Consider the following 21,160-nt stretch of genomic DNA (forward strand, 5'->3'; position numbering starts at 1 on the left):
GGTGATTTTTCTCCATCTGCTTCAGGCTGAATATGGAATGAGATTTGTGATTGTGCCCTTATGTTTGGCTAATTTTCCCAGAGACCATTGTTTACCACTTTTCACAAGGAGAGCTGGGGAAACTTAATGAATATTAGCCCAGTCCAGAACCAGTGATTATCTAACATCATTAGTTTATTTACCACCACACACACTACCCGTTAAGTTTTATAATGTACATTTTTATTCCAAAATAGTGCTAAACAAAATGATCAAATGTAAACTTTAATACACGTCCCCCAGTTAGACCACCATGCATCTCTGGGAACCAATTAAGACTAACTTAATTTTCTGTGGTAGTACATTAACTGGGTAAAATCGGGGTTTTAAAAATCATAAATTGTGCATTAGATTCATCAGCAGGATGGTATTGATATGATAGGAATGATCAGTGCAATAGTTGTGCCCATGCCAACTTGAGTGTCAGAGCGTAGGTAGCTAGGTGTATTTAGCGCAGGTAAGGCACTAGTTTGGCATTGAACCACTCCCTGGTGAACTGGAGGTGATCTCCTTCTGTACCCAGGAAATCCAGCTTTCCAGCTGCATCCATCGCTGCCAGTCCCAGACGATCCTGAAAATAAATTCCACATCAATATCACATTACAATATGAGTCGAATACATGAAAATAATCTACATGACAAAGTATGTGGACACCTGCTTGTCATACATCTCATTCCAAAGTTATGGGCATTAATATGGAGTTTGTCCCCACTTCTGGGAAGGCTTTCTGCTAGATGTTGGAACATTGCTGAAGGGGACTCCATTCGGTCACGAGCATTAATGAGGTTGGGCGATTAGGCCAGGTCCGCAGTCGGCGTTCCAATTCATCCCAAAGGTGTTCGATGGGGTTGAGGTCAGGGCTCTGTGCAGGCCAGTCAAGTTCTTCCACACCAATCTCAACAAACCATTTCTGTATGGACCTCACTTTCTGCATGGGGACATTGTCATGCAGAAACAGGAGAGGTTCTTCCCCAAACTGTTGCCACAAAGTTGGAAGCACAGAATCGTCTAGAATGTCATTGCATGCTGTAGCATTACGATTTCCATTCACTGGAACTAAGGGGCCTAGCTCGAACCATGAAAAACAGCCACAGACCAATATTCCTCCTCCACCAAACTTTACAGTTGGCACTATGCATTGGGGCAGGTAGTTTTCTCCTGGCATCCGCCAAACCCAGATTTGTCCATCGGAGTGCCAGATGGCGAAGCATGATTCATCACTCCAGAGAATGCGTTTCCCCTGCTCCAGAGTTCAACGGCGGCGCGCTTTACACCACTCCAGCCGACGCTTGGCATTGCGCATGGTGATTTTAGGCTTGTGTGAGGCTGCTCAGCCATGGAAACCCATTTCATGAAGCTCTCGACAAACAGTTATTGTGCTGATGTTGCTTCCAGGGGCAGTTTGGAATCCTGTAGCGAGTGTTGCAACCGAGGACAGACGATTGTTACACGGTACGTGCTTCAGCACTTGGCGGTCCTGTTCGGTGAACTTGTGTGGCCTACCACTTCGCGGCTGAACTGTTGTTGCTCCTAGACGTTTCCACTTCACAATAACAGCACTTACAGTTGACCGGGGCAGCTCTAGCAGGGCAGAAATTTGACGCCCTGACTTGGTAGAAAGGTGACATCATATGACAGTGCCACGTTGAAAGTAACTGAGCTCTTTAGGAAGGCCATTCTACCGACAGTGTTTGTCTATGGAGATTGCATGGCGGTGTGTTTGATTTTTTTTTTTGTGTCAGCAACGGTTGTGACTGAAATAGCCGAAACCATTAATTTGAAGGGCTGTCCACATACTTTTGTATATACTGTATAGTGTACATGTCTGTGTTTGAAGATGACTAAACATGATGGGGGTTTTACCTCTTTATAGAGAACACTCTCCTGAAGCGTCTCAGTCTCTTTTGCCTGACCCGTTTTCAGAAAACCAAACCACTATAACAAATAGATTGCATACAAAATACATATTGCCTATTAGCATCAGTAATTACAGTGTAGGAGGAGGACAGTACAGCAAGAGAGGTTGTCACAATGTGTCCAGTATTTACCTCAGTGTCAGCTGGATCCACAACACTGTCCTGCAAGAACTTGACCATCACAAACTTGTCCAGCAGCTGGAGGTTCTTCTTGTAAGTCTCGTTCACCACCTATGGGGTGAAAGGCCGCAGATGAATGGAATGGAATTGGAATACAGCGATGGAGAGTTCTCAGGAGAATATTGAATATAAACAGCACTGTATGGAGCAATCAAATAACGTCTGATTCTGAAAATATATACTAATACCATACTAGAGCCATACTAACCCGCTCCTGGTTGATATCAGCCAGGAAGAGGCTGTGTTTTTTGTACAGGTCGTCGTTCAGTGGATCGTGCCAGTACTGTGCCTGCACCAAGCTGATAAAGACAAGGATTCCAAATGACTCACTGGATAACAACCACACAATACACAAAGCCCTTTCTCTTTGTACCTCGTCTCAAAACGTACAGTAACTATGTCATAACATACTGTTGATCTGGACATTGCTGATTTGTCTCAAACATAATAATTGCACTCTGAATGAGTTGAAATATAGTCTACACTCGCTGTTGTTGAGTTGTAAATAAATTCTACACACTGTTTTTGAGTTGTAAATAAATTCTACACTCACTGTTTTTGCACAATATCGGTATAGGCTCCTGAGTTGAGTTTCTTGCGAATCCAGTCACAGATATGGGAGCTCTCTCCAGGGCATTTAGGGAGACCATACACCCCTGTGAATGTGGAGAATGGGATCATTTCAAAACTGTCAGGAAGTGAATGAAAGACAATGAAAAGAGACAAGGCAAGGGATTATGACACTGTTGCCATGGTGCCGTTACCTTGTTGTTGTCCCCCAACAGAGATCAGGGTTTTCATTGGAGGAGATGGACAGCGCTGCGCCACTGCCCTCCTGGGGGGGCAAAGAACTGAGAATTACAGCTTCTTGTCTCATGTATAAAGCGTATAAAGTACTTTTACCAGGGATGGGCAACTCTGCAGGCTTTTATTCCACCTCAGCTCTAAGACACCTGATTGAACTACATTGGTTGAATAAGTGTGCAAGTGTTGGGCTGGAATTGGCACATACTGCAGCTCTAATTCATGTGAAAAAAATATAAAAAAACGTTCAAAAAGCATTCTGAGAGGCTTTGTGAGTACGGACCCAGAGACACTACTTACAGGAACTGTCCTCCCTGGGAGAAGCCCATGGCATTGTAGCCATCCTTCAGTTTGGGATCCTGGGCCAGCTGGCTGCACACCATGGACACCTGCTCATTGACATCCATGAAGAAACCATTCTCTGTGTCCTGGGGGGTAGATATGAGGATGTTCATGTTGGGACAGTAACAGTGTTGACAAACAGAAACACCACATCTCAAAAAATAGGTCAAGGGTGAGTGATTTTAGCCTGCAAGGGCTGGCAAGGGCTCCAGCCACACAGTAGGGAAAGGGGATACCTAGTCAGTTGCACAATTGAATGCCTTCAACTGAAATGTGTCTTTGGGATTTAATCTCTGAATACACCCAATTCTACTTATGAAATTCAATCAAAGCTTTCATTAGTAGAATCAGGCTTGGCTGGAGCAAAGGCAAAGCATTCACACCGGTCACCTGTCCACCACAGATTGGAAAGTACCTGAATGACAGTCTTGCCAATCATTAGTGACAGGACGTCAATTCCAGGGATGGTTTCCTCGACCATCTTCTTTATGGAGCCCATGCTGAGAGGGTTGCAACAGCTGTCTCCTATGTACACACCGAAACAAGAACCCAGATTCTCTATATGAAGAGCTTCATTCCAAAATGCTATTTTCTGAAATGTTGATAAGTTTGGTTTTGTTGTTTCAAGAAATTATGAAAGAGATTGGTGTGTTTTTTCACTATCTAATCATTGCACGGTGTTGTTCAATGACAGACAAATTGTGTTTTTTGCTTAATGTTACATATCCACCTCACTCTCAGAAAAATAAGTAGTACTAGGATTTACACAGTAAAATGTAACAAATAACTCAAAACAAATTGATAAAGAACTGATACATTTGTGACATGTTTAAAAAATATATTTAGGTGTTATTCAATACAGTAATATGAGCCTGTATGTAAAACATTTACATTTGACATTTGAGTCATTTAGCAGATGCTCTTATCCAGAGCCACTTACAGTAAGTGCATTCATCTTAAGATAGCTAGGTGAGACAACCACATATCACAGTCAAATTACAGGATACGAACAGTCCATTCCAGCTAAACAACACATATAAAGCATTTTGCAAAAAAATAATCAAAAAAATAATAATAATAATGAATCCAAAAATCTGACAACTTAAAAGCAAATAATTTCTGATGAAAAAACTGAATGTGAAAAATCGATTGATATAGAGTTTTGGGTGTAAAAAAACTATTCATATACACTAACTGCCCTATCATGACTTATCTAAGGGACACATGCAAATATAGGAAGTGGCCATCAGTTCCTTGTTTTGCTACTCTGCCAATCTTAGAAACCCCACTGCTGTATGTGAAACATGATGTTGTTGCATTATGCATCTCAAGTGCTTACCCATTCCGTGCCACAGAACCAATGGGAGGGTGGCATTGTCGGATCCATGTACTGGGTTTAGGGCAAGTAACAGTAATGGACCAGCCCCGAGGAGCAAGCTAAGAAGTGTGGTCATCTTGAACCTTGAAATCAATGTAACGAAGCGGACCAGGAAGTTAGTGAACGATAAAACAGTGTGAGTGTGATGTTATTTGCTGGACATGTGTTCAAATATGTTATTTCAACAGCCTGGCCCTGCCACTTTGTTTTTTAAACTGAGTGATGGGGCTGGGGAAATGTATCTTCTCTCAGATGCATAGAGGTAGCAATGAATGCAAGGACTGACAGATTATGCATTTAAAGCTGCGATTCTTGTTTGGTAGGGGTTTTCCATGTTGTCAAATCATGAAATATGGCTGTGTGAGCTTCACAAGAACAAAACAAAGACAGAATGAACAACAATTAACCATTTTCCCAAAAGGTCTGACTGAGTCTATGACATCTTTGTATATCATGTGTAACTATGGGGCTGCAGCTAGCCTAGTGGTTAGAGCGTTGGGCCAATAACCGAAAGGTTGCTAGATCGAATCCCCGACAAGGTAAACATCTGTTGTTCTGTCCCTGAACAAGGCAGTTAACCCACTGTTCCTACGCCGTCATTGTAAATAAGAATTTGCCAAGTTATGTATTTTTTAAACTAGCTACCTTACTTTCATAACAAACCAGCTAGCTAGGTTACTTTCCTACATTAGACACCAGCATAACTTGACAGTTGGCCTTATCTACATTTCTGGCTGGTCGTGTTTCACAGTTAAAAACGAAAACTACACAATAAACTGCTACTTACTGTTCAGGAATGGCCAGCGCAATAACTTGTCACATTGCAACCAGGAAGGAACTTGGGAAATAACCATCGATTTCCAACTCATACGGAGCAGCTTGTTGCGCAATGTGTAAACTAGCTGCGTGTATCTTGTGCTGTAGACTTAAGTGCAAATTCATATATACAGTCATTGGTGCAAATTCATAATCGCGTCACCGAAGAAAATTACGTTTTTGGTAATGTGACTACAGGTTTCTCCGAATCGTAAACACGCATATAGATTTTGCACATTGATTTTTGACTCTATCCATGTGTAATGGGAATTTCATGGTGAATTAAAAAGTAGAGCAGTCGTTGATCACAAAATAATTTTGGTTTAGTTACAAATTGCAACATGGAGAAGCCTCCGGCACAGAAGCAGAGAAATTGTCTAACATGCCTCTTGGAGACAGGCCCTTTATATTCTAATCCGACAGTACCAAATGTTCTCTAAACATCATCCCGAGAGGTTTGTACGACGTCAAAACAAAAGACAGTGACTTTGCCAGCTGCTACAGAATCATACAGTGTGCATAATGTCATCAATACAATAAGAATCAATGTGTCCTCAGTCCTTGTACCTTCAGGAGCTCTGGTGTCAATCACTATCAAACGATATGAGAAGAATCCATAACATTCAGTCACAAATCTTTCTGAATATTACAGAAAAGGAAAACCATAAATATGCTAAGCATTGTGTTAATCACTCCAACCTGAATAAAACTTTTTTCACCTTAAATTTCACCTACACCATGTCAAGAGGTATTACATTACCTCATTCTATTCCACCCCCCTCATCAGCTGACCTGCTTAACATACATTCTCTGTTCCTCCAATGGTAACCTGGGAAAGTTTTGTTTGTCTACACATACACTAGGATCACATCTGCTTTTGGTCAGTCTGCACAAGTCACAGTTAGAGTGGAGGAGAGGCCAAGTCTACTACTTTATTTCATTTAGTGGAAAGACCTATCATCTGAGATCAGATGTACTGCGTACTACTTGTCCAGCACTAAAAGAAGTAGCTATGAAAAATCATTGAAATCATGCGTCTGTGACTGACTTTACGTAGGCCATTACTCACAGTCTGGTATTTGTTTCCCGTCTTGTTTTTTTTCTGCAGGGTCAACGTGGGATAATCCACACCACCAGCTAGCGTAAAACTATTTGGAGCATCATCATCCCCATCATCTTCTGAAGAAGAAGAAGAAGAATGTATATAAGATGCTCTCCAGTCCGACGATCTAGGTCTAGAACCTCAATAACCGCAAGTGAATAACTACCTGGTCCATCCAATCCAATTTGTGGTAATTGTTCAAACCTTTTATCTATCTAAACGTTCCTCGATATAAAGAGCAAAGCATAATGTTATATACATGTCTATGTCGGATCTCTTTGACTTGTCAGGTGTTTTGTCATTGTTGCACAATCTCCTACGGATTTCTATAAAGTCAGTAAATTGTTGTCGTCTGGCTATTGTAGCTAAGGAACTAAACTTTTGTCTTGGCATGCTCGGCCAATTATATTGAACACCGTGAGGACCATTGACCTGCCTAGTCATGGTCATTCTCATATCCAAATCAAATCAAATTTGATTGCTCACATACACATATTTAACAGATGTTATTGCGGGTGTAGCGAAATGCTTGTCCAGCCTGTATCTGTAGTCTTAACCCGTCTGTGTGTATGTGTGTGTGCGCACGTGCATGAGGCTGAATGTCTAGCAATTGCTCATGCTGACTCTTGCCGTTTCTCTATCTAGCAGATTTTCTTAGGACACTATGGTTAGGTGACCTCAGATCACCCTCACTTCATTCCCCTCTCTGGCCGTCACCTGACTGGTGGTTGCAATGGCTTTGCAAAATGGATACTCCATCGACTCCTCCCCACTGGACGAGAGTGGAGATACTACACCCCTACTTAAAAAAGAAGTGGTGGATGTTGATGATTCAGGTGTCTTAACTTGTTTTGGTTGCTCTTTTGAGTGGTCAGCACTCAGCAGCATGAATGTGCTAGTCCTGCTTCGTTATGTTACTTCATTATGTAATGCTAACCTTCTGATTGTTGAATGAAGTCATATCAAGTGTTTTGTCAGTATGGGGCATTGATGTCAGTGGGGACTAAGTGAATATTTGACCTACGTGGAAGTTCAGATTCGCCCCTATGATTTTGCTTATTACATCATAACTAACAGTGTGCTAGTGAATTATGTCATTTAAGTGTCATGTACTCCTCGTTAGCTAGAGTAGATTTACTACTAGCACTGTCTAAGTCATCTTGAAGTGTCATCTTCAGTCATCTTTAAGTGTTTTCAGATAGACTGTGAGGTGTGATTGGGCACATGTTGTCGTCGTGTCTAACAGTACCTCCACAATGTTGCTCTGCACGCTGCAATCTGGCCATCATGATGTTCTTTGGATTCTCCGTCATCTACGGTCTCCGTGTCAATCTAAGTGTTGCCATGGTCGCCATGGTCAATGGGACCAAAAGCCAACCATCTCTCAACAGCTCAGGTGGCCATGAGTGCCCAGTTTCCTCCCACGGCAATGGCAGCCAAACCCCAGACCAACCAGATGGGGTAAGTACCAGCTCTTCCAAAGTATCAACTAGACCTATAGTAGTATACTCTACATGCATATTATATCATATATTATAAACTGGGTGGTTCGAGACCTGAATGTTGATTGGCTGACAGCCGTGGTATATCAGACCGTATACCAATGGTATGGCAAAACATTTATTTGACGTATCTGGTTATGTTGGTAACCAGTTTATAATAGCAATAAGGCACCTCGGAGGTTTGTGATATATGGCCAATATACCACAGCTAAAGGCTGTGTCCAGGCACTCCTCGTTGTGTTGCGCATAAGAACAGCCCATAGCCGTAGTATATTGGCCATATACCACACCCCCCCTCAGGCCTTATTGCTTAATTATAGCACATATATTACAGTACATAAATAGGCTTCACACAAACATGATCCATGCATACTAGACATACTGCACATGCAAAGACACTCACAAACTCATACGTAACACTAATGCTCATTTACGTCTCTCTCTCTCTCTCTCTCTCTCTCTCTCTCTCTCAGATACCTCTGTATTTGTGGGATTCTCTGACTCAGGGCCTGCTGCTGGGGGCGTTCTTCTTTGGCTACCTGGTGACGCAGATCCCCGGGGGTTACCTGGCCGGACACTTTGGGGGGAGTATCTTCCTGGGGGGAGGGGTGCTGGGCACCGCAGCCCTCACCCTCCTCACCCCCCTGGCAGCGCAGCTAGGACCCTACTGGCTGTTTGGCTTACGGGCACTGGAGGGCTTTGGGGAGGTAAGAGGCTTCGTGTGTTCAGAATAGGGGTCAATCTCATTCTGTCATCAGAAATGAACTGGATTAGTATTTGATTGTATAAACAACCGTATTTATCGTATACATATAGCCATATGGTCATTCTTTCCCGTAAAACACCAAGGTATATTGTTAATTTCAGTGCCATAAGAATGGTTCATTTAAATCAGTGTGTATCGCTCTGTGTTTGTATGTCCTCAGGGGGTGACGTTCCCGGCCATGATGGCCATGTGGGCTCGCTGGGCTCCCCCTCTAGAGAGGTCTCGGCTTATGACCCTTTCGGGGTCAGGGGCCAACTTTGGGGCCTTTGTAGCCCTGCCCCTCACTGGCTTCATCTGTCACAGTCTGGGCTGGCCAGCTGTCTTCTACATGTTTGGTGAGAGTTGGATAGCAATTACACCCCTCAAACCTATACATTCATTACACACCTCAAACCTATACATTCATTACACACCTCAAACATAATACATTCATTACACCTCTCAAACATAATACATTCATTACACCCCTCAAACATAATACATTCATTACACCCCTCAAACCTATACATTCATTACACCCCTCAAACATAAACATTCATTACACCCCTCAAACATAATACATTCATTACACCCTCAAACCTATACATTCATTACACCCCTCAAACCTATACATTCATTACACCCTCAAACATAATACATTCATTACACACCTCAAACATAATACATTCATTACACACCTCAAACATAATACATTCATTACACCCCTCAAACATAATACATTCATTACACCCCTCAAACATAAACATTCATTACACACCTCAAACATAAACATTCATTACACATTACCCCTCAAACATATACATTCATTACACCCCTCAAACATAATACATTCATTACACCCTCAAACCTATACATTCATTACACCCCTCAAACATAATACATTCATTACACCCCTCAAACATATACATTCATTACACCCCTCAAACATAATACATTCATTACACCCCTCAAACATAATACATTCATTACACCCCTCAAACATAATACATTCATTACACCCCTCAAACATAATACATTCATTACACCCCTCAAACATATACATTCATTACACCCCTCAAACATAATACATTCATTACACCCCTCAAACATAATACATTCATTACACCCCTCAAACATAATACATTCATTACACCCTCAAACATAATACATTCATTACACCCCTCAAACATAATACATTCATTACACCCTCAAACCTATACATTCATTACACCCTCAAACATAATACATTCATTACACCCCTCAAACATAATACATTCATTACACCCCTCAAACCCTCAAACCTATACATTCATTACACCCTCAAACATAATACATTCATTACACCCCTCAAACCTATACATTCATTACACCCTCAAACATAATACATTCATTACACCCTCAAACATAATACATTCATTACACCCCTCAAACATAATACATTCATTACACTCAAACCTATACATTCATTACACCCTCAAACATAAACATTCATTACACCCTCAAACCTATACATTCATTACACCCCTCAAACATAATACATTCATTACACCCCTCAAACATAATACATTCATTACACCCCTCAAACCTATACATTCATTACACCCCTCAAACATAATACATTCATTACACCCTCAAACCTATACATTCATTACACCCTCAAACATAATACATTCATTACACCCCTCAAACATATACATTCATTACACCCCTCAAACCTATACATTCATTACACCCTCAAACCTATACATTCATTACACCCCTCAAACATATACATTCATTACACCCCTCAAACCTATACATTCATTACACCCTCAAACCTATACATTCATTACACCCTCAAACATAATACATTCATTACACCCCTCAAACATAATACATTCATTACACCCTCAAACATATACATTCATTACACCCTCAAACATATACATTCATTACACCCTCAAACTATACATTCATTACACCCTCAAACCTATACATTCATTACACCCCTCAAACATAATACATTCATTACACCCTCAAACATATACATTCATTCATTACATTACACCCTCAAACATATACATTCATTACACCCCTCAAACATAATACATTCATTACACCCTCAAACATAATACATTCATTACACCCCTCAAACATATACATTCATTACACCCCTCAAACATAATACATTCATTACACCCCTCAAACCTATACATTCATTACACCCTCAAACATAATACATTCATTACACCCTCAAACATAATACATTCATTACACCCTCAAACATAATACATTCATTACACCCCTCAAACATAATACATTCATTACACCCCTCAAACATAATACATTCATTACACCCCTCAAACATATACATTCATTACACCCTCAAACATATACATTCATTACACCCCTCAAACATAATACATTCATTACACCCTCAAACCTATACATTCATTACACCCCTCAAACATAATACATTCATTACACCCCTCAAACCTATACATTCATTACACCCTCAAACATAATACATTCATTACACCCTCAAACATAATACATTCATTACACCCCTCAAACATAATACATTCATTACACCCCTCAAACCTATACATTCATTACACCCTCAAACATAATACATTCATTACACCCTCAAACATATACATTCATTACACCCCTCAAACATAATACATTCATTACACAAACCTCAAACATCAAAATACATTCATTACACCCTCAAACCTATACATTCATTACACCCTCAAACATATACATTCATTACCCTCAAACATATACATTCATTACACCCCTCAAACATAATACATTCATTACACCCTCAAACCTATACATTCATTACACCCTCAAACATAATACATTCATTACACCCTCAAACATAATACATTCATTACACCCCTCAAACATAATACATTCATTACACCCCTCAAACCTATACATTCATTACACCCCTCAAACATAATACATTCATTACACCCCTCAAACATAATACATTCATTACACCCTCAAACATATACATTCATTACACCCCTCAAACCTATACATTCATTACACCCCTCAAACATAATACATTCATTACACCCTCAAACATAAACATTCATTACACCCTCAAACATAATACATTCATTACACCCCTCAAACATAATACATTCATTACACCCCTCAAACATAATACATTCATTACACCCCTCAAACATAATACATTCATTACACCCCTCAAACCTATACATTCATTACACCCTCAAACCTATACATTCATTACACCCCTCAAACATAATACATTCATTACACCCTCAAACATAATACATTCATTACACCCTCAAACATAATACATTCATTACACCCTCAAACATAATACATTCATTACACCCCTCAAACCTATACATTCATTACACCCTCAAACATAATACATTCATTACACCCCTCAAACCTATACATTCATTACACCCCTCAAACATAATACATTCATTACACCCTCAAACCTATACATTCATTACACCCCTCAAACATAATACATTCATTACACCCCTCAAACATATACATTCATTACACCCCTCAAACATAATACATTCATTACACCCCTCAAACCTATACATTCATTACACCTCAAACATATACATTCATTACACCCCTCAAATAATACATTCATTACACCCTCAAACCTATACATTCATTACACCCCTCAAACATAATACATTCATTACACCCCTCAAACATAATACATTCATTACACCCTCAAACATAATACATTCATTACACCCCTCAAACATAATACATTCATTACACCCCTCAAACATATACATTCATTACACCCCTCAAACTATACATTCATTACACCCCTCAAACATAATACATTCATTACACCCCTCAAACCTATACATTCATTACACCCCTCAAACATAATACATTCATTGCACCCCTCAAACCTATACATTCATTACACCCTCAAACATCAAACAATACATTCATTACACCCCTCAAACATAATACATTCATTACACCCCTCAAACCTATACATTCATTACACCCCTCAAACATAATACATCATTTCAAATTACACACCTCAAACATAATACATTCATTACACCCTCAAACCTATACATTCATTACACCCCTCAAACCTATACATTCATTACACCCTCAAACATAATACATTCATTACACCCTCAAACATAATACATTCATTACACCCCTCAAACATAATACATTCATTACACCCCTCAAACATAATACATTCATTACACCCCTCAAACATAAACATTCATTACACCCCTCAAACATAATACATTCATTACACCCGTCAAACATAATACATTCATTACACCCCTCAAACATATACATTCATTACACCCCTCAAACATATACATTCCCCCTACACACACCATATCTGCATGTCTCTGCATACCCACATTTTCAGCTCTTATTTTGTTCTCCTGTGAAGTTTTCACACACATAATACCTTCCAATTTTTTTTTAATCATTCACAATTCTTCTCTGCACACTCTCTTGTTCAGCACAAACACTGTACCTGCACAACCTTTTGCTTTGTGAAGATGTCAACAGAATCAGGCTTTTCTCTCACTCCGTCCCTCTGTCTCTCTCTCTCTGTCCCTCTTTCTCTCATCACCAGGGGGTGCTGGTTGCATTTGGGCAGTGTTCTGGTTCATTCTGGTGTCGGACCAGCCTGGCACTCATCCACGAATCAGCACAAGAGAAAAAGATTACATCATCAACTCCATAGGAAAAGGGGTAACAACAGTCTATCTGTGGTGTCCTTTACGGCCCTTTGTCATACATTTTGTAAACCGGTTCACAGTCAATCCACTTCCTCTCAACTCATTTCAATTTAATTCAAGGGGCTTTATTGGCATGGGAAACATATGTTAACATTGCCAAAGCAAATGAGGTAGATAATATACAAAAGTGAAATAAACTATAAAAATGAACAGTAAACATTACGTCTGCCTACGGCGGCCTTTCTCAATAGTAAGGCTATGCTAACTGAGTCTGTACATAGTCAAACTTTACCTTAAGTTTGTGCACGGTGCACTGTGTTTCCTCCGACACATTGGTGCGGCTGGCTTCCGGGTTGGATGCGCGCTGTGTTAAGAAGCAGTGCGGCTTGGTTGGATTGTCTATCGAAGGACGCATGACTTTCAACCTTCATCTCTCCCGAGCCCGTACAGGAGTTGTAGCGATGAGACAAGATAGTAGCTACTAACAATTGGATACCATGAAATTGGGGAGAAAAAAGGGGTAAAATTCAACAAACAAAAAAGTTTGGGTCAGTCACAGTGGTCATGTATTCTGCCACTGTGTATCAAATCAAATGTATTTTTCAGCTGATATCTCAAAGTGCTGTACAGAAACCCAGCCTAAAACCCCAGGTGTAGAAACGCGGTGGCTAGGAAAAACTCCCTAGAAAGGCCAAAACCTAGGAAGAAACCGAGAGAGGAACCAGGCTATGAGGGGTGGCCAGTCCAGAACAGAACAGAACATGGCCAAGATGTTCAAATTTTCATGGTCAAATAATAATTATCACAGTAGTTGTCAAGGGTGCAGCAAGTCAGCACCTCAGGAGAAAATGTCAGTTGGCTTTTCATAGCCGATCATTAAGAGTATCTCTACTGCTCCTGCTGTCTCTAGAGAGGTAGCACGTCCGGTGAACAGGTCAGGGTTCCATAGCCGCAGGCAGAACAGTTGAAACTGGAGCAGCAGCACGGCCAGATGGACTGGGGACAGCAAAGAGTCATCATGCCAGGTTGTCCTGAGGCATGATCCAAGGGCTCGGGTCCTCCGAGAGAAAGAGAGAAAGAGAGAATTCTCTGTTTGGGCCAAATACCATTCTAGTTTGCTCTGTTTTTTTGTTCATTCTTTCAAATGTGTCAAGTAATTAGCTTTTTGTTTTCTCATGATTTGGTTGAGTTTAATTGTGTTGATGTCCTGGGGCTCTGTGGGGTCTGTTTGTGTTTGTGAACAGAGCCTCAGGACCAGCTTGCTTAGGGGACTCTTCTCCAGGTTCATCTCTCTGTAGGTGATGGCTTTGTTATGGAAGTTTTGGGAATCGCTTCCTTTTAGGTGGTTGTATAATTTAACGGCTCTTTTCTGGATTTTGATCATTAGCGGCTATCGGCCTAATTCTGCTCTGCATTATTTGATGTTTTACGTTGTACACTGAGGATATTTTTGCAGAATTCTGCATGCAGAGTCTCAATTTGGTGTTTGTCCCATTTTGTGAATTCTTGGTTGGTGAGCGGACCCCAGACCTCACAACCATAAAGGGCATTGGGTTCTATAACTGATTCAAGTATATTTAGCCAGCTCCTAATTGGTATAGAAATTTGATGTTCCTTTTTATGGCATAAAATTCACTTCTTGCCTTGTCTCTCAGATTGTTCACAGCTTTGTGGAAGATACCTGTGGCGTTGATGTTTAGGACAAGGAATGTATCGTTTTTTGTGTGCTCTAGGGCAATGGTGTCTAGATGGAATTTGTATTTGTGGTCCTGGTGACTGGACCTTTTTTGGAACACCATTATTTTGGTCTTACTGATAATTACTGTCAGGGCCCAGGTCTGGCAGAATCTGTGCAGAATATCTAGGTGCTGCTGTAGGCCCTCCTTGGTTGGTGACAGAAGCACTAGATCATCAGCAAACAGTAGACATTTGACTTCAGATTCTAGTAGGGTGAGGCCGAGTGCTGCAGACTGTTCAAGTGCCCTCGCCAATTCAATGATATATATGTTTGAGAGGGTGGGGCTTAAGCTGCATCCCTGTCTCACCCCATGGCCCTGTGGGAAGAAATGTGTGTGATTTTTGCCTATTTGAACCGCACACTTGTTGTTTGTATATATGGATTTTATAATCTCATATGTTTTTCCCCCAACACCACTTTCCATCAATTTGTATAGCAGACTCTCATGCCAAATTGAGTCGAAGGCTTTTTTGAAATCAACAAAGCATGAGAAGACTTTGCCTTTGTTTCGGTTGATTTGTTTGTCAATTATGGTGTTGAGGATGTATACATGGTCTGTCATACGATAATTTAGTAAAAAGCCAATTTGACATTTGCTCAGTACAATGTTTTCACTGAGGAAAATGTACGAGTCTGCTGTTAATGATAAAGCAGAGGATTTTCCCAAGGTTGCTGTTGACACATATCCCACAGTAGTTATTGGGGTCAAATTTGTCTCCACTTTTGTGGATTGGGGTGATAAGTCCTTGGTTCCAAATATTGGGGAAGATGCCAGAACTAAGGATGATGTTAAAGAGTTTTAGTACAGCCAATTGGATTTTGTTGTCTGTATATTTGATCATTTCATTTAGGATACCATCAACACCACAGGCTTTTTGGGTTGGAGGGTTTTTATTTTATCCTGTAGTTCATTCAAGGTAATTGGAGAATCCAGTGTGTTCTGGTCTTTAATAGTTGATTCTAAGATTTGTATTTGATCATGTATATGTTTTTACTGTTTGTTCTTTGTTATAGAGCCAAAAAGGATGGATTCTTCAATTACATTGAGCTGATTTCTGACGTGCTGTTCCTTCTTTATCCGAAGTGTATTTCTGTATTGTTTTAATGATTCACCATAGTGAAGGCGTAGACTCAGGTTTTCTGGGTCTTTATGTTTTTGGTTGAACAGGTTTCTCAATTTCTTTCTTATGTTTTTGCATTCTTCATCAAACCTTTTGTCATTGTTGTTCATTTTCTTCGGTTTTCTGCTTGAAATTTTTAGATTTGATTGGGAAGCTGAGAGGCCAAATATACTGTTAAGATTTTCTACTGCCAGGTTTACACCTTCACTATTACAGTGGAACGTTTTGTCCAGGAAGTTGTCTTAAAAGGGATTGAATTTGTTGTTGCCTAATTGATTTTTGGTAGGTTTTCACGCTACATTCCTTCCATCTATAGCATTTCTTATTATTACTCAGTTCCTTTGGCTTTGATGCCTCATGGTTGACTATTGCTCTGTTCAAGTAGACTGTAATTTTGTTGTGATCTGATAGGTGTGTCAGTGGGCTGACTGTGAACGCTCTGAGAGACTCTGGGTTGAGGTCAGTGATAAAGTAGTCTACAGTACTACTGCCAAGAGATGAGCTATAGGTGTACCATAGGAGTCCCCTCGAAGCCTACCATTGACTATGTACATACCCAGCATGCGACAGAGCTGCAGGAGTTGTGACCTGTTTTTGTTGGTTATGTTGTCATAGTTGTGCCTAGGGGGGCATATGGGGGAGGGAATGCTGTCACCTCCAGGCAGGTGTTTGTCCCCCTGTGTGCTGAGGGTGTCAGGTTCTTGTCCGGTTCTGGCATTTAGGTTGCCACAGACTAGTACATGTCCCTGGGCCTGGAAATGATTGATTCCCCCTCCAGGATAGAGAAGCTGTCTTCATTAAAATATGGGGATTCTAGTGGGGGGGATATACTGTAGGTAGCACACAGGAGGATATTTTTCTCTGTTAAGATCATTTCCTTTTGAATTTCTAGCCAAATGTAAAATGTTCCTGTTTTGACAAATTTAATGGAGTGAGTTAGGTCTGCTCTATCCCAAATTAGCATACCCCCTCTCTCTATCTTTCTCTCTTCTCTCTCTCTCGCTCTCTCTGGCTCCTAACCCAGGGTGGTAACCATGGCTGGTCAGTGCCTTTGTTGCCCATGATGCTCTCTGTTCCCCTGTGGGCCATCATAGTGTCTCAGATGTGTGCCAACTGGGGTAACTGCATTCTGCTCACATCACTACCCACCTACATGGACACGGTGCTTCACTTTGACCTCCGACAGGTGAGACCCAAAGAAATCATATATTAAGTCATACATCATTGATATATATGGACATATGATTTCTATGGATGATGCCTTAAGAGGAGAGGGAGAGTGTGAGATGCTCAATTCCAGAGTGCTGTAAAGGCCAGATAGGTATAATAAATATGGTAAGAGCTCCACCTGGTGGTATCAGGCTCTGTAGGCAGGTGGTAGGACTAGAGAATGACTAAGATATCACGGTGTACAGGGATAGAACAGGAGTCTCGAGACGTGAATCGTGTTGGGTTGTAACCTAGGCCTATACCGTTCTGCTGTAGCATTGCTGTAATAAAACATTGGTGAAAGTGATGCCATGTTATCGGGATATTTTATTCCTGCAATGCAGTTGCAATCCTTTCTGTTGTTGTTTTTGTTGTTGGTTAATATTGTCTATTTCTTTCTGACTGTCAATATAGAATGCCTTTCTCTCAGCTCTGCCCTATCTGGGTGGCTGGGCCTTCTCAGTGATATCAGGTGTAGTAGCAGACAGCCTCCTGGAGAAGGAGCTGTTGAGTGTCACAGCGGTCCGCAAGATCTTCACTATCACAGGCAAGGAGGGGACTTTTATTTTGAAAGGAACTGGTCTCGGTTACTTATGGACTTTACCAGATGTTTGATTGATTGACTGGTTAAACATGCAACAGTTCTTTCGGGATTCTTTGGATGCTATTTCATGCAGCGGATATTTTAGTCTGTAGTAATATGTTTTGTAACAAAATATGAACTAATGGAGTATTACATTTGAGTTATTTAGAAGACGCTCTTATCCAGACCGACTTACAGTTAGAGTGTCACGTAAAATGTGTACATGTTAATTGTGTGGATGGCCATACCTATGTGTTACTGTTAAATGCAGCGTTTGTACATTGACCATGTATATTGACGTCACAGGAGGCTGCCGAGGGGAGAACGGCTCATAATAATGGCCAGAACCGAACAAATGGAATGTCATCAAACACCTGGAAACCATGTAGTATTTGAGCTCGTTCTACTAATTGCCAAAAGCCCGTTCTCCCCAATTAAGGACACGTCAACCTCCTGTGATTGATGCATATTGTTGACCCCTCCTCCCCCAGGTCTGCTGCTGCCTGCAGCGTTCCTGGTTGCTGTGGGCTACTCCGGCTGCAGTGGTGTGTTGGCAGTGACCTTCCTCACCCTCTCTTCAACTGCAGGAGGCACCAGTGCAGCCGGGGCCTTCATCAATCAGATAGACATTGCTCCACGGTGGGTGTTTAATCGATTTGCGAGGCCGTCACTTCACTTGTTTCTCTTCACTTCTCTCCCTTTACTCACCTGTCTTTTCTGGCAAATTTTGGACCTTTACTGAACTTTCTCTCTCTTCCACTCATTCTATCACACTCTACGTCACTGAAGACTGAAGAAGTCACTCGCATACTCACTGCTTTTTCACTGCTTTTGGATTTTGGGATGTTTTTGAACCTCTATTTTTCTCTCTCTCTTCCTCAGGTATGCGGGAGTGCTTTTAGGAATCACCAACACTTTCGGGACTATCCCAGGTGTGGTCGCTCCAATCATCACGGGTTACCTCACCAAAGATGTAAGCTTTCTGGTGACATTTCCTTCATAATCAAATGCATTCATTCTGTACTACTTTTAGAAATGATTTAATATTTGTAATATATCTACTTAAATACTGTAAAAAAAAGTATTAGACCATGGCTGCGTTGACACAGGCAGCACAATTCTGATAGTTTAAAAAAATTATTGGTATTTTGACCAAACAGATCAGCTCTGGAAAAGAGCTGATGTGAAAAGAGCTGATGTGATTGGTCAAAAGACCAATTAGTGGAAGAAACATCAGAATTGGGCTGCTTGATGCGAGGAGTATGCAATTGAGATCTTCCCAATGGCTAATTTCTAAAAGTTACTGCACTCTTGAAGACTGTTATACATACGACTATGACCCATGTCCCCCCCTCCCTCCTGGAATAGCAATCCCTGGCGGGATGGAGGAGTGTGTTCTGTCTGTCGGCCGGGATCAGCGCCGTAGGAGCTTTCATCTTCACCTTGTTTGGGTCCGGGGAGGTCCAGAAATGGGCCCTGGTAGAGGTGGATCAGGAGCAGGCAGAAACAAAGAGAGACAGGTTCATCCCTATACATGACAGATAAGACCTAAAGCAGGTTCCCCAACTGATGGCCCACGCTGGTTTTATTTTGCCCCCCATGTTTTCTGAGCAAAAAATGTATAAAACAATATTATTCTTTATTTTTAAAATGTTCATTGTTGGTCATAAAAACACCAGGAAATCAGCTCCGTGTCATTTTAATTTGGGAATTCTGTTCCTAAGTATTTCTGCACATAATAGAGAGGCAAGTGATCATATACAAATGTAAGCTTCGTTGGAAATTATTATGTTTAAGTCTGTTTGGGCTTCTTGCGGTCAATTTGCAGTCGACAAATGATTTAAAATGATGTTCCCGGCCCCCTGACCATCCGCTCAATAAAAGAAAATGTCCCTACGCTGAATCTAGTTGATGATCCCTGTAAGATATAAACTGACCTCAGGTTCACTCACCATCAGGTGGTTTTAAAACGGATGGGCCAGTGCATTCTCTTAGTACACTGTGTTGGGAATGGGACCCTTTATCAAATGCGGTATTCATGAGAGGATAAGGGACTTTTCCAAATGCCTTTTTTGATTGTTTACAACTATCTGTTTCTGACCATGTTTTGTATATACAGTTGAAGTCGGAGGTTTACATACACATTAGCCAAATACATTTAAACTCAGTTTTTCACAATTCCTGACATTTAGTCCTAGTAAAAATTCCCTGTCTTAGGTCAGTTAGGATCACCACTTTATTTTAAGAATGTGAAATGTCAGAGTAATAGTAGAGAGAATGATTTATTTCAGCTTTCATTTTTTTCAAAGTTGACATACACTCAATTAGTATTTGGTAGCATTGCCTTTAAATTGTTTAACTTGGTTCAAATGTTTCAAGTAGCCTTCCACTGTCACGTTCTGACCTTAGTTCTTTTATTGTCTTAGTTTTAGTATGGTCAGGGCGTGAGTTGGGTGGGTTGTCTATGTTCGTTTTTCTATGATTTGGGATTGCTGTGTTCGGCCTGGTATGGTTCTCAATCAGAGGCAGCTGTCAATCGTTGTCCCTGATTGAGAATCATACTTAGGTAGCCTGGTTTCACTTTTGAGTAGTGGGTGTTTATTTTCCGTGTTAGTGCCACATGGGACTGTTTCGTTTTCATTGTGTAGTGTTCAGTTGTTCCATTAAAAATATGATGAACACTTACCGTGCTGCGTTTTGGTCCTCTTCCCCTTCACCTCATTCCAACGACGAACGTTACATCCACAAGCTTCCCACAATAAGTTGGGTGAATTTTGACCCATTCCTCCTGACAAATCCGGTGAAACTGAGTCAGGTTTGTAGGCCTCCTTGCTCGCACACGCTTTTTCAGTTCTGCCCACAAATTTTCTATAGGATTGAGGTCAGGGCTTTGTGATGGCCACTCCAATACCTTGACTTTGTTGTCCTTAAGCCATTTTGCCACACCTTTGGAAGTGTGC

At 40.9% G+C, this 21,160-nt stretch overlaps 2 protein-coding genes across 5 annotated transcripts; one reads left to right on the forward strand and one right to left on the reverse strand.

Annotated features, from left to right (window-relative positions):
- Positions 1-156: 156 nt before the first annotated feature.
- On the reverse strand, positions 157-5,589 carry LOC112229908 (palmitoyl-protein thioesterase 1). 2 transcript variants are annotated; one of them, XM_024396045.2, is made up of 9 exons: positions 5,448-5,589; positions 3,698-3,807; positions 3,241-3,368; positions 2,901-2,971; positions 2,690-2,792; positions 2,345-2,435; positions 2,089-2,187; positions 1,904-1,975; positions 157-610 (listed from the first exon to the last, which is right to left on the reverse strand). In XM_024396045.2, the coding sequence occupies exons 1-9, from the start codon at positions 5,527-5,529 to the stop codon at positions 488-490; spliced, it is 879 nt and encodes a 292-aa protein (XP_024251813.1). In that variant the 5' UTR covers positions 5,530-5,589; the 3' UTR covers positions 157-487. The 2 variants fall into 2 exon arrangements, with proteins under 2 accessions (XP_024251813.1, XP_042166510.1); XM_042310576.1 differs by lacking the exon at positions 5,448-5,589 and adding an exon at positions 4,622-4,737.
- On the forward strand, positions 4,659-20,103 carry LOC112229906 (sialin). 3 transcript variants are annotated; one of them, XM_024396040.2, is made up of 12 exons: positions 4,659-4,796; positions 6,585-6,768; positions 7,227-7,414; positions 7,825-8,039; positions 8,554-8,787; positions 9,007-9,181; positions 13,444-13,562; positions 17,433-17,594; positions 18,032-18,164; positions 18,692-18,839; positions 19,083-19,173; positions 19,569-20,103. In XM_024396040.2, the coding sequence occupies exons 3-12, from the start codon at positions 7,312-7,314 to the stop codon at positions 19,743-19,745; spliced, it is 1,557 nt and encodes a 518-aa protein (XP_024251808.1). In that variant the 5' UTR covers positions 4,659-4,796; positions 6,585-6,768; positions 7,227-7,311; the 3' UTR covers positions 19,746-20,103. The 3 variants fall into 3 exon arrangements, with proteins under 3 accessions (XP_024251808.1, XP_042166509.1, XP_024251809.1); XM_042310575.1 differs by having other exon boundaries at positions 4,712-4,794; positions 7,224-7,414; XM_024396041.2 differs by lacking the exon at positions 4,659-4,796 and adding an exon at positions 6,323-6,482 and having other exon boundaries at positions 7,224-7,414.
- Positions 20,104-21,160: the final 1,057 nt, after the last annotated feature.

The sequence above is a fragment of the Oncorhynchus tshawytscha genome, linkage group LG31 (genome assembly GCF_018296145.1).
Source record: "Oncorhynchus tshawytscha isolate Ot180627B linkage group LG31, Otsh_v2.0, whole genome shotgun sequence".
Classification (NCBI taxonomy): domain Eukaryota; kingdom Metazoa; phylum Chordata; class Actinopteri; order Salmoniformes; family Salmonidae; genus Oncorhynchus; species Oncorhynchus tshawytscha.